Genomic DNA, 13,618 nt, shown 5'->3' with positions numbered 1-13,618 from the left:
TAGTATCTGCTTTATATAATGGTTAAGTGATACAATAGACATAAGACGCCAAATGCAGTACAGGAATGGTGTGATGCATAACACTAGATTCATTATAAATTCACAATTGAAGAAGGTGTTATTATTTCAGAAAATGATTTTTTAAAGACAGCCCTTTGATGGTATATTCCGATTCAACTGTGCATTTCCCACACAGATAGGCCCAGAATAGGCATCTGCTCCAGTGATAATTGCTAGATTTTGTAGTATGGCACACCACTGGCACGCCCTACCTAATTACAACCTTGCCTTTCCTCAAGTACACCCGTCCTCTTTTCTGGGTTATCTTTGGAGTAGCATCTGTCAAAAACTGGTTGGTATACAGTACAAGGTCAGCGAGTCCACTGATTTCACATACATATTTTTTGTATTCAAGGGGAATCACATAGAAGTCATCAAATTATACAATCAAGGACCTGTCCCAAGCTAGCCTGAGCTAATGGCTCTGTGCTGAAAGGATCACCCACAACAGTTTTAGTAATTAAGAAACAAACAAAACCTGAAGACAAGCTTTGTAACGGAGACCTTTCGTCTTTGGACTGAATCAACGGAAAGATCAATCTGAGAGGCTGGGGGCAGGTAGATCATTTAATCATAGCATTTGATTCTCTTTTACATCTCTTCTTGCATCTCACGTATCCTTTTTACATACAGGCAATTTACATGACTTCGAGCAAAGTTCGTAATTACTCTGGGCCTCCACCACCGTGTCTACAAAACGTTTTTCATGGAGTACTCGCCTTGTAAAATTTTTATGAGGATTTAATGAGATAACTCATGAACAGTACCTAAAACGGTGCCTAGTATATCTTAACCTCAACATTACTTTTGCTGTGGTTAGGGTAGTTGACTCCTTGAGAGAAAAAGAGGCTCTTGTAGCCTGTACTGGTGCATCACTGTGTAAGCCATCTATTTCACTATATTAAACAACCAGATACACTAATATGTTGTGGTGATGGAGGGAGAAGACCTCCTTAAGGGCCCTTAATGGATTTGTTGAAGGAAGCAGATTGATGAAAGTAGGAAAGACAAGGAAGTTCTTTCTGGATATCCAACTCATTGTATGACCGAGAGCAATCTTCTTCTATCTTTTTTTTAAAATTTTTTTTAATGTTTATTTTTGAGAGAGAGAGAGAGAGACAGAGTGTGAACAGGGGAGGGGCAGAGAGAGAGGGAGACCAGAATCCGAAGCAGGCTCCAGGCTTCGAGCTGTCAGCACAGAGCCTGACATGGGGCATGAACTCACAAACCGTGAGATCATGACCTGAGCCAAAGTTGGACGCTCAACTGACTGAGCCACCCAGGCGTCCCTATCTTTTATCAACTTAAAGTGAAGGTTAAAAAACTTCTACTGCACAGGTTTTTTGGAAAGATTTACTTAGATAAGCCAAATATCTATATTTGATTCACAATACATACTAGCTGTGTTCTTGGTACTGTGGTATGTTCTTGGTTTTTATTCCCATAAGGTTAGGAATTCCCTGGGCCTGCACTGATGGGTTATTAACAAGGCATAAAGAATCAGAAAGCTATAGTATGCTCACACCCAAGTGTGGGTAAATAAGATTAGGTAAATATGTACAGAGAGGGCAGGGCAAAGGCCCCAATATGAAGGTATATGAGGTAAACAAGATTAGGTATTCAGGGCGGAAATGCCCCCCAGCTTAGTACAAAGGCAGAAAGCTGCTTTCACAGGAAGGAAGAACCAAATTAGGTAAACAGGTAAATAGGGCTATAGACCGGCTGTGGGGCAAGGTTGCCCAGAGCAGAGATAATTAGCAAAAGAAAGGTGCCTTGTTGACCTTGAGGTTGCATGCTCTGTCTTTCTTGTCCCCTAGACCAGTCTAGGTTAACAGACATAGTGCCTAAGTCTGCTGTAAACAACCTTCCCCTGGAACCAGAATTTTGTTTCATATTAACGCAAACCCCTAACCCCACATATCTTCAAAACCCCCCTTGCTTCACGTCCCTGAGTTACTGTTCACAGTTTCATTGTCTCTTTGTGCACGTGCATCACCATGTTTGTAAGCCTTCTGATCCTAATAAAAATGGAACAAGGACCCTCAATCGGGGCTCTTGTCTTTTCCCGGACATTAGCCATCTCTCGCATTTTAATCCTGTGTCCCGCTTTCTTGCTAGACAAGAAAGAACTCTAGACCCAGAGTTTACAACGGTACTGAGCATGAATTTATTTTCACAAACATTAATCAAAAGTCAGAACAGAAACAACGCTTAGGACAGGATTACTTACAGGACTTTCTGACTACTCACTCTCCCAGATATTAAAATATCTACTTTTAGACCAAGCCAGATCATCAGAGAAATACATACCTAAACTAAATCCAACACTTCCTCCTACAGAAAACACATTATCGAATAACTATAGTGTGAGGCCAGCAGACTATATTGATGGTCCTCATAAGAATAAGCTCTATCAACCTTATTATTTGCATAATACAGAGACTGCCAAGGGCATTTCCCACTACCTATAGGATGAGCTCTTTGTAAGATACTCCAGGAGAAATCTAGGCCTAAAATTGTTAGTACTAAAACAAATGTTTAGGGCTAAAAATGTTAGTACTTGTCCTCAGTATGGGAAGATGGAAGCAAATACAGATTTACTGTTAGGAGTCAGTGGAACAGGCTCAGACTATATTCCTGCATTCATTCAAAAATATTTAGTGAACACCTACTATGGGCCAGACTCCCCACTAGAATCTAGAAATGATAAAACAAGACAGGAAATATCTCTGCCTTCACACATCTACAGACCTAGTGGGAAAAAAAGATGATTGAATGAACAACCAAAATACAAAGAGATGATACAGAATGAAGCAGAAATAGGTCGTGGGTAACTAGATAAAATCTATCACCTCCTTATGTAGACAGGGAGGCTGAAACAAATCTAAGCTTGGACCAAAAGAAGAATAAGAGGCTCCCAGAGGAAAGTACACACTTCTGTGGAAATCAAGAAAGGGAAGACATGTCAGGAAAAGCCTAGAAATTGGTGGATGGAGAGAGAGATACCAAGAAGCTAAGACTGTCCACATACATCTCCTACCATGAGCAGAACTGAACTATTTATGTACTTTATATCAATGTAATAGCCTACATAAGTAGAATTATATTGTGTAGAGTGTTCATAACTATATTTAAATCATCTCATAGACTCCCGAGGAAATTGGCTTGATTTTACGTCTTTAAATAACTACATAGGAGAAGTGAAAAAACAAAGAAAGATATAGTATTGTTTGAGATATAATCTTAGGTATTTAACTCATCACATGGAGAGTCATATCAATACAACCTCATTGGTTTCTTTCCATCACTACTTACTTTCGAAACAAGAGAAGAATGCTAGGATATATTGGGATTATAAACCTCTCCTTCAAATCGAATGCAACTGCACTCTTTATTCCCAAAAATGCTGGATATTCAGAGCACAGAATGAAATATATTCAAGGAATCCTGGTTTTGAAAAAGTTTAACTGAGCAATCAAGAAACCAGGGTTTTAGACCTGTTCATGTCACATAAAGAAATGATATCTATGTGAGGACTGGAGGCTATGTGAGTGACTCAGTGAGCTTGGTACCTCATGTGTATAGCGTAGTAACAAAAATAGACAATATTTATTGAAGGTTTACTGTGTGACAAGCACTCATTCCACGTATTTTTCATGGATTCACTAACAATAACCTCATAAGGCAGGTATTATTGTCACTTTACAGTTGAGGAAACTGAGCCATACAGAGATACTGTAACATTTCTGGGTCCCATGGTTGGTAACAGCTCCAAGTTCCTACCCACTATCTTATTCTTTGGACTTTCATCCAAGAGCATCCCAGGGGAGTGCCATATTGGGGTACTATGCCTCAGGATCTATTGAAGAATTCACCTTCTCTACATAGGGGCTTTTATGACAGGATAGGGAATGACAGTATAGGATAATAAGAGTCACTCTATGCTATGTGTTGCTTTGCCCAAGACAGACTTGGTATATACCCATTATCTCAATGCCCATTAATATCTTCTTTTACTCCAGGGTGTTCCACTTTGGATAATAAGTAACACAGTCACCTAAGCCCAGTGGTTTAGAGCTTATGTTCTGCAGCTTGCCGGGTCTATGTTTGAAACTCAGCTTAGCCATTTACTAGCTGTGGAAGTTGAGGCTGATTATTTTGGCTAAATAAGTCTCAATTTTCATATCCACTAAATGTAAATAATAGTGGTATCTACCTTACAGCACTGTTGTGAGAAACATACAGTCAAGGCATGCATGAATTGTATGAATCAATTATTATCATGCATGGCCAATAGCGAGCACCCAATAAAAATTAGCTTTTACCAACCTTTTGTTAAATGTTTGAGTTGTATCAGCACAATCATGATGGACTATTTTGTGAACTGGAGACATCGAAACATACCTGTGAATCTGAAGCACTTAGACATGAACCAGGATAAGTAAGGAATACCAAGTACTTCCAAGTATATCACTAGTACTTCAAGAAGTACTGGTTTTAAGACTAAATTATAATCCTAAAGTCATTGGAAATGCAGTTTAGTTCTTGGCCACTCCCAAGAATCTTAATCCACTCCAGTCCAGGCTCCATAAAATGCTAAATTTTATGACACAAAGCAAGAAAATACTCTTTCAGTCTATGACCCCTTTGTGGTCCTTTTTAGCCTGTTGGGCCAACCTAGATTCATACTGGCAATTTCTGGCATTATTCTGCTTGCAAACACGAGCCACTGACCCACCCTACTTGGTATTCAAAGCCTGGAACAGCCTCAGGATTCAGAGAATATCCTTTATATGGCATAAGCATGGCCACAGATCAGCCCCTTTGCCTGCAACTAAAGTGACTAGCTACATATCCCCAGAACCTGCCAAATCGTCCGTCACCTGAGAGAGTCTTAGAAATCGGGCTCAATAAATTGCAGTCACAGGCTTGAAGAAACCGTAGGGCTAGTTAGCATATATACTAAACAAATTACCTATTTTCGCTTCATTTTCTCTGCAAAATAAGGAGGTTAAATCCACTGTAAAAGAATCAAAGGGTCGAAGCTAACATGGTCTGGCTCTGGGCCTTTTAAGAAGATTCCATCTGCTGAAGAAAGATAACCCATTTCCCCTTTCCTTTCAAAAACTCCTAACGAATGAAATTCTACTTACTTCCATAGTAACCTCTCTAATAATATGCCTGACTGTCAGCAAGTTCTTTGCCTCCACCCCGCTTCCTCTTCTCATCATGCAAATTGCCACTGGCTTTAATTAGATTTAATAAGCCACTGGGAAGTGCAGGGAGGGAAATGGAGAGCAAAGATTACACAGTGTGGGCTTACTCTTGCATGTTGAGTACAGCATTTCCCTGGAACTCTCATATCCTCCCAAAGCTGGGAAAGTAAAGAATGCCAAACGTATGGAAAGACATGCTGCTGCTGTCCAAATGTGAAACGTGGGTGGAGAAAATCATTTCGAAAAGGAGAGTGAGGGAAAAGAGAAAAATCAACCCGAATCCCCAACAGCTGCAAATAACGAAGCATGTGAAGCTGTTACCTTGGATGAACTCTGATTTCCTGCTCACAGACGGCAGGGTCCTGTTGAGCCCAAGGATCCTGTCCAGGTGGAAGGCGAACACCTCACTCATGTCCAAGGGCTGCTTGAGCAGTCCACAGGGGCTGGGGCCGCAGCCGGGCACAGAGCCAGCGGCGCTCCCCTCCAGCACCAGCAAGTGGGCTCCGCTCTTAGAGGAAATTGGGTGAAGACCGGCCACGGCACCATCCGCCAACAGGCGCATTCTGAGGATGTCTTCTTTGCTCAGCCACGAGGGGGCGCTCTCGCTGTAGATCCTGATGTTGCTCTCCCTGGTCTCGGGTCGCTGAAAATCTGAGCCACCAACCTGCACCCCTGAACCCCGTATCAACCTCCAGGGTCGTTCCCCAACCTTGCCCAGGTTTCCTCCCTGCACTTCAGCATCAGCTGCCCTTGCAGCTTCCTGTGGCTGAAGGGATGGACCAACCAAAGCCTCCTGACCCAGGGCCGGAGATGCCACTGCATACTTCTTTCTGCGCTTGGGTTTCACTGTGCCACGGATATTGGCAGGCTTGCTGCGCTTGGAGCGTAGGGTAATGTACACCACGTTGAGCGGCAGCGTGGTCCCATTGCCCTGGGACTCTGGAGGGGCCAGGGTACCATCCAAGGGTATCTCAGGGAAGGGCGCCTCGACGGTGTCACGACCCCGGTGCGGCCCCTTTTCTGCTGCCCTTCCTTGCTGGAGAGAGGCACGTCCCACCTGGCTCACCAGAAAGCCCAAGTAGATGGCGCAGGCAGTGCCCAGCAGGAGGTTCCTCCGGGTCCTTGGGCGCCGGCTGCTCCAGAGTTTACGCACCCGCGGGACGCACAGGGAGCAGATGAACCAGTTTATGAGTTGCCCTGGCTTGTCTGGACAGGTCATTTCTCTGCTGCATCCACATGTTGAGCAGACTTTAAAGTCTGCAGTTGGTTCCTGCTGACATGATGCATGGTTTCCTGAATTCAGCTGTCGCCTCTGCTTAGGTATATAAGTGGTCTCCAGTGGGTAGAGTAAAGGTGGAAGTGTAAAGCGTTGGTGATGAAGTTGGGAATGTTTCCGACGCTCGCCACGACAAACCTTTTAAACTCCTATCAGCTTCCCCGAGGAGAAGTGTGGCTTGTGTCTGAGAATGAATGGAAACAGAGTTAACTGAGTCACAATCTCAGACGAGTTCAGTTCCTCTTCAAGAGTAAAGGAAAAAAAAAAGTAACCCTTTCCTTTCATAAATATCACCACCATGAAATGGTTTTTTTTTTAAAGAGAGTTTAACAAATAGACACAAGATAGATGTATAGATTTGATACTCAGTTTAGAGTAATGAAAACAAAGCCCTAAAATCCAAGAATATTTTATAACTTGTAGCTGGAGTCATTTAATTTGATTCTGAAAGAAATGTATTGACATTTGACCAACCCAGGCTTTTCCTTTTTGACATTTAGAAATAATTTAAGACAAGTGATAGGTAGTTTTTAAAAACAATCTATTGCCATCCCGTGTTTACTTTTTAAAGTCCTGCATTACAAATTGGGCAGAAGCATCAAGTATTAACATTCAGTTTCAGAAACATATTATCTTAATCTGATGGTACAGTTTTTTCTTCAGAGTATGTTTCAACATCCTGCATTAGGAATTATTGTAATATGAAACCATAAACATCCATATATCTTAACAGAAGTTACATTGATTCAGTCTCACACACACACACACACACACACACACACACAAACACAAAACACAAATCCGACTGCTTTTCATTCCTTTTCTTCCTACAAAAGTCAGCTGAAAGAAAATAAAGGGATCTTAAGCTCTATTTTTTTTCACATTATGAAAAAGAAGAACTCACAAGCAACCTTACTTACACAGCTGGCCCCATGCTTGGCTCCAGGAAGAATGTAATCCCTGACTGTAATGCAAAGAACTTTTAAAGGCTGAAGCATGTAAGTAGAACATATTTCATGGTCAAGAGTGTTCCACATTTCAAATATTTCAGCTCAGCTTTAAAAGCTCCCTTGAAAACTACTGATTGCAAAGCAAAACAGTTACTTGTGAACTGGCTGCTGCTATCCCAGTTTTCAGATGCCTAAGTTTTTTTTTTTTTTTTAAATAGTTTAAAAAATAAACTTTGATTTTAAATTCTGGAACAACAAAAGCCGTACAGAAGCAGTTTTCATTCAAATAATTTTCCACTTATTCTTAACCTCTGGGAGCCCTCTAGTGTCCTGTTTGGAAACAGACTCAGAAATGTCAGTCTCCTAAGTTAAAAAGGGATTGGGAGTGTTTGCTTGGCAGCAGCCGGATAAATACTTTATAAAATGAGGAATCCCGTTGCCCTGCTGTCCCTCCCATGTAGCTGGGGATTTAGAGCACCCAGGTTCCCGGAACTACGACTCACCTTACCATCTTGACTGTTTACAGAGTAACATGTGTCTGCCAACTCTTCTGAGAAGAAGGGGCCTACAGGTTTATAAAAAGGTAAGAAAGGGTTAATTTCCACGAGGAAAAAAATAGAACAGTGAGATAAGAGTACGTACAGATAGGCGAAGACATTTATAGTGTGGTCTTGCACAGTGCAACAGCTCGCAAAAAGAAGTCAAGGATTCTCTCTGATTGGAGGTTGTTTTAAAAACAGGTTAGTAATTGGCTTGGGGAGATTGCATGTCCTGGCACAAAGGTAGGGTTGATGACCTCTGGGTGTCATTTAAGCTCCTTTTTTTTTTTTTTTTTTTTTTTTTTTTTGCTTCTATGGCAAATAGAGTCAGAAGGCAGGAAGGCTACAGGGAACATTTTCCCCACTGGAAAAGAAGTTTGAGATCCTGGGCTGGGGAATGGGTAAGAGATTAGCGTATGATATATAATCCTAAAACTACTACATTTTAGAATGCAATAAAAAATAAAAGATCAGGGAATTAAAATATAGAGAAAAGGAAAGAACAATCTTCTAAGTGATAAAATGCCAAAAAAATTGTAATACAACTGTTACTTTAGCACTCGAACTCAGACCTCTCTGTTTTTTTAAAAGTTCTGCCACATAGAGAAAGGAGAGGAACAATTCCACTATTGACAATGGCCTAGAAGTACCTGTGGATTTTGGCTAACCTTCATGAGAATTCAAGCATTTTTCCAAAAGCATTTTTCTTTGTGTTCCAAAACTCTTAAAGCTCACTTCCATGAGCACAAGATTATTTTCTCGGTGCTAAATGTTAAGTTCTTGAAAGGAAGCCATGACAGCGTTGCTTTATTATAACCATATTATTATTTTCACACATCGAGAAGAATAACTGACCTCTCAAAATTAAAAGTGCACCTAAAATTAAAAGCAGACGCCAGGTTGTAACAAACAGAAGCCTCTGCTGGCTGCTTCTAAAGCAATTTAATTTTTAGTGAAGAAACATTTCAGAGTTAGATTAGAGGTGCATGAGTTAGTAAATTTGCTTGGCTGCCACTCTCCCCAAAAAAGGTCTTTTTACTAGAAGAAGACCAGTGCATTGCTTCCCCTTACAGCCGCAAGAGAGATTAGTAGAGGCTAAAGTGTAGGATATTTAGAGAGTGGGCTCCAGAGAGTGAAAGCCTGGCTTCTAGCCCTTCTTCTCTTCCTAGCTGTGGTCCTTGTGACAGGTTGCCTTACCTCTCTAGCCTCATTTTCCGTCTTTAAGAGAAGACTAATGACAGCACGTACCCCATTGGTTTCTTGTAATGGTTAAAGGAGATAGCAGTGATGGAATGACAATTTGAAATGCTAGTTAATATTCTGTATTCCTCTAGCACTTTTTTGAACTTCTCAGAGGCCCTTCTCCTAGCCCAGGCATCTTAACAAGAATCACCATTGCACCAAGGAGGCAGGGGGTCGGGGGAGGTATCATGGTAGATTTAGGAACACACTCATTGAATTATTGGTATAGTCAATATGTGGATATAACCAACACAGTGGACATGAATGTCCGTCAGATGTAATCAGAAAACAGTTTTCATCATTCTCCCCATTGCCTATTCAAACTTGCTCTGTGGCTTAGTAGTGCTTTCCCACTCCCTTGGGTAAAAAACCCAGATATGACTTTTCTAGTCATACTTAGATTTTTTAAAATGTCTCCATTCATTTTAGTCACACACACACACACACACACACACACACACACACACACACATAATCTGCACCTAACCTGATCAAAATGTTTGATCCAAACAGGGTCAAAATTTTCAAATTTTGTTTAACTTTTCCTTTTCCAGAAATCATCTGTCCCTCAAAAAGCATAGCCAAAACCTACTGAAAAGGGGGAGGGAAAATTCATCCTGGATTGCTTTTTTTTTTTCCTGTTAAGACCTTCAATTCCTCACCCACATGCCCACTCACCCCACTCGAGTCTCTCTGGCTATTCCCGAGTTGAAGGGTAGTGGGAACAGAAAAGTAGTAACAGTAGAAATGTGTTGCTACTCCATTACATTGTCGTGAATTGATTTATAAGGTCTCTGGACTTTAGTGCAGGTATATAAAGCTGATCATCTGGTGGGCATCTGCAGTTGCTTCAAAAACACCCCTATTACTGTCTCTCCCGCTGGCTGTTGATGTCTCTTCAGTCCCTTGGGATCTGGTAGCCCTCTGTTCTGTTGAGGTCATCTCTTTTCAGGCTGTTTCTCAGCATTTAAAATGGCCAACACGGTGGCTTTCTCATTTGGGCCTGTATATATCGCCCACAAGTGGCCCGATACACACAACCACGATCTTTGGCCTCAGCAACCCCTGGCTTCCCAAGGCAACAACCTATTTCCCTTGGCGTGGTGGAGCCTCATTCTAGAAGGGGGAAGCAGTGGCGATCTATTGCTCATGGTCACTGTTGACACTGAACAGAAAGGTATATTCTACCATCGGGTGTTATGTGGCTCAAGAGAGAAGTTTAATTTTGTTTTGGAAAAATAAACCTCAATTCCTTGAATGAGTATTGGAATGAAAATTTGTTACCACGATATAACAGTCACATATCCCTATAACATGTGCATATACATATAACACTCAAAATACTTATTACTGGTATTAATATTATGTGATCAGAGAGACTGATCAAATCCTCATACGTAAAGTACTTTCTCTCCATTAAAAAAAAAAAATCTGGGGCGCCTGGGTGGCGCAGTCGGTTAAGCGTCCAACTTCAGCCAAGTCACGATCATCTTGGTCCGTGAGTTCGAGCCCCGCGTCAGGCTCTGGGCTGATGGCTCAGAGCCTGGAGCCTGTTTCTGATTCTGTGTCTCCCTCTCTCTCTGCCCCTCCCCCGTTCATGCTCTGTCTCTCTCTGTCCCAAAAATAAATAAACGTTGAAAAAAAATTGTTTTTAAATAAATAAATAAATAATCCATGAGGAAAACAAAGTGAAAAGACAATTTTTTTTTTATTTTTTTAATTTTATTTCATTATTTCTTAATGTTTATTTTTGAGAGAGAGAGACAAAGTGCAAGCAGGGGAGGGGCAGAGAGAGAGGGAGACACAGAATCGGAAGCAGGCTCCAGGCTCTGAGCTGTCAGCACAGAGCCTGACACAGGGCTCGAACTCACAAACCGTGAGATCGTGACCTGAGCCGAAATCGATCGCTTAACCAACTGAGCCACCCAGGCACCCAAAAAGACAATTATAAGGCTCACTAAAATTACCTGGGAAACTCTGGGGTGCCTGGGTAGCTCAGTCAGTTAAGCGTGCAACTTCGGCTCAGGTTATGATCTCACAGTTCATGAGTTCAAACCCCGCAGTTGTCAGCGCAGAGCCTGCTTCAGATCCTCTGTCTCCCTCTCTCTCTCTGCCCCTCCCTACCCTCTCAAAAATAAGCATTAAAAAAATTTTTTTTTAATTCCCTGGGAAACTTTTTATACCTTTCTGGAGGCAAGAGAAGGTAGTGAGGAAAAGCAACATGAGCAGGAACTGGAGCCTGTCGTAGCATTTGATTTCTTGACCTGTATGATATTTGTGAAAGGATGTTTATCTTGGGACAATCTATTGGCTATCCATTTATGATTTATGAAAGAGGTGGTAGGTAGACAAATAGTCTTTTTATATTCTTTATATCTTGCATATGCTCTGCCTCTGTCTAGAAAAGGAGGAGAAGTAATAATTTTTACATATTTTTATTTACAATGAAGAGTCTATGATACTTTCAGCATTTAAAATTAAATTTAAAAAGTTAAAGAAAAATATCATTGAGAACTTTTAGAATATATAGACACCTAGGCCCCATCCACCTCCCCAGAGATTCTAATTTAATTGGTCTGAGGTAGAGCCCAGCGATCCATAGTTTGAAAAACTTCCAATGTGCGGATTTATAATTCACTCTTCTAAAAGGGAAATGGCTGGGTTCAGAAGCAAATTAACACCCTTATGCAGTTAAGTGATAAGTCTTAGGTTTCATCAGCAGTAAAACAATCTTTAAATCCTTCAAGGCTTCCAGTTGTAAGAACCAAACGCAATAAAGGCTGGTTCTCCTTGAAGCTGGGAAAATTCCAGGACCAGATTGGGCAGTGCGTAGGGCTCCAGATTTCTCACTCACATTTCTCATTTCCCCACTCCTGTCACGTGTACCTTTTGCTGCTACTGTGGGCTCAGGCTCATGTGCCTCCTCAGAGCCATTCAGAAAGTGAAAAGGAATATATGAGGACTCCAGTCACTGAAAACCTAAGTATTAAAGCTTTTCCTTGTTGGCCCGTGCTTGTTACATAGATTATACACCTACTACAAATGGACACTTCGTTCCTGGATCTGTGCTGACCAGATCCTTCCACTGGGTTCCTAACCCTTGCTCACAACTTTCCTGACTCTCTAGGACCTATAGCCTTCTAGAACTATAATCCTGGCTTTAGCCTAGGTTCTTGGGTACCCGCTCTGTCTTGCTTGTCATACAGAATTTGCTAATACTTTTGCTATCCATTCTAACACCAGGCCTGGGCATCCCCGAGCTGGCCTGTCCTGACCCTGAAAAAACCCTTAGGCTTATAGTCTTTGAAATGTTGTCATAAAGGTGTTTGATTGCTACCAAGAAGTTTGTAGTTCCTTAAATTGTGCTCTATATTATATCTGTCTTTAAAAGTATATGCAAAAGAAGTTACAGTTACTGTGTTATATTTGATTTAAAAACATGTGCACTTTCATCTGATGTTAGATTATTTAGTCACCCCTAAGGACATCTTTCCTGTCGACCCACATCCACTTGCTGTAGGTAGAAGAAACACTCGAAAAGAAAACTGCCTGTCTTCTCAGAGCCCGCCTTACAAATCTGTGAAGTGACGCTGAGTGTCATAACTTGATCTCTCGCGTGTGACCAGAGGGCACCACACAGGCACATTTCCAAGGGATGAAGGGCCTGACATTTCATTGCATTGGGTATTCTCCCCTCTATCTACTATTATACCTGGCAAAGAGGAACATGAGCCTCCTTGCCTTTTCCTGCTGTGGAAATCTACCATAATCATCCCTCTAGCCTCATTTCCCTGGGAGGATTTGTTCTATTTACATAAACTTGTGTCTGCGTCAGGATGCCCCTGCCACATGACCAGAAACCAAGCAATGTTTGTATGGACAGAGCATAACACAAGGAACAAATAAAATATATGACAGCCAACCTGACATAAATTTGAAAGAGCATATTTATATGGTTCTTATTTCCCTTCTGGATAATTAGATGATTTACACATGTTATAATAGCCAGCATTTTTTTTTCTATAGTTCTAAACCCCAAGAATGCAGAGTCATCATGGAGTCAGAGAAGAATTAGGTAAATCAGAAACTCCCTGAGTTCCCTCTAAAAGCCCCTGGACAGTCTAGACAATTAAGCTCCTCTTTTTCAGCCATGGGTGCTGAAGGCCTCAATTCCCTGCCTCCCACCTCCACTCCCAGGCCACAGACAGAAATGAGGACAGACACGCCAGCCCTAGGTAATTTGTGGCTTGGGATAGGAAAACCAAAACCATCTGAGCCTATGTCGAGGAGTGAAGATTGGATAAAGCCATCTGAATCCTTGGGCTCCTTGCAGAA

The 13,618-nt window shown here is 41.6% G+C and overlaps 1 protein-coding gene across 2 annotated transcripts in view; it reads right to left on the bottom strand.

The window, feature by feature from the left end:
- Positions 1–8,138, bottom strand: part of GASK1B (golgi associated kinase 1B) — a 48,593-nt gene extending 40,455 nt beyond the window's left edge. Inside the window, exons 1-2 of one of the 2 annotated variants that reach the window (XM_025922336.2) lie at positions 8,006–8,138; positions 5,598–6,736 (exon numbers count right to left, since the gene is read on the bottom strand). In XM_025922336.2, the coding sequence (XP_025778121.1) occupies positions 5,598–6,495 (898 nt within the window). In that variant the 5' untranslated portion in view covers positions 6,496–6,736; positions 8,006–8,138. Of the gene's footprint in view, positions 1–5,597; positions 6,737–7,472; positions 7,701–8,005 lie in introns of those variants that run through there. The other variant, XM_086703991.1, reaches the window with a different exon arrangement.
- Positions 8,139–13,618: the final 5,480 nt, after the last annotated feature.

The sequence above is a fragment of the Puma concolor genome, chromosome B1 (assembly GCF_028749965.1).
Source record: "Puma concolor isolate L17-30 chromosome B1, mPumCon1.1.hap2, whole genome shotgun sequence".
In the NCBI taxonomy this organism is placed as follows: domain Eukaryota; kingdom Metazoa; phylum Chordata; class Mammalia; order Carnivora; family Felidae; genus Puma; species Puma concolor.
Note: the sequence above shows the minus strand (reverse complement) of the source record. Positions and strands in the feature narration are given on the sequence as shown.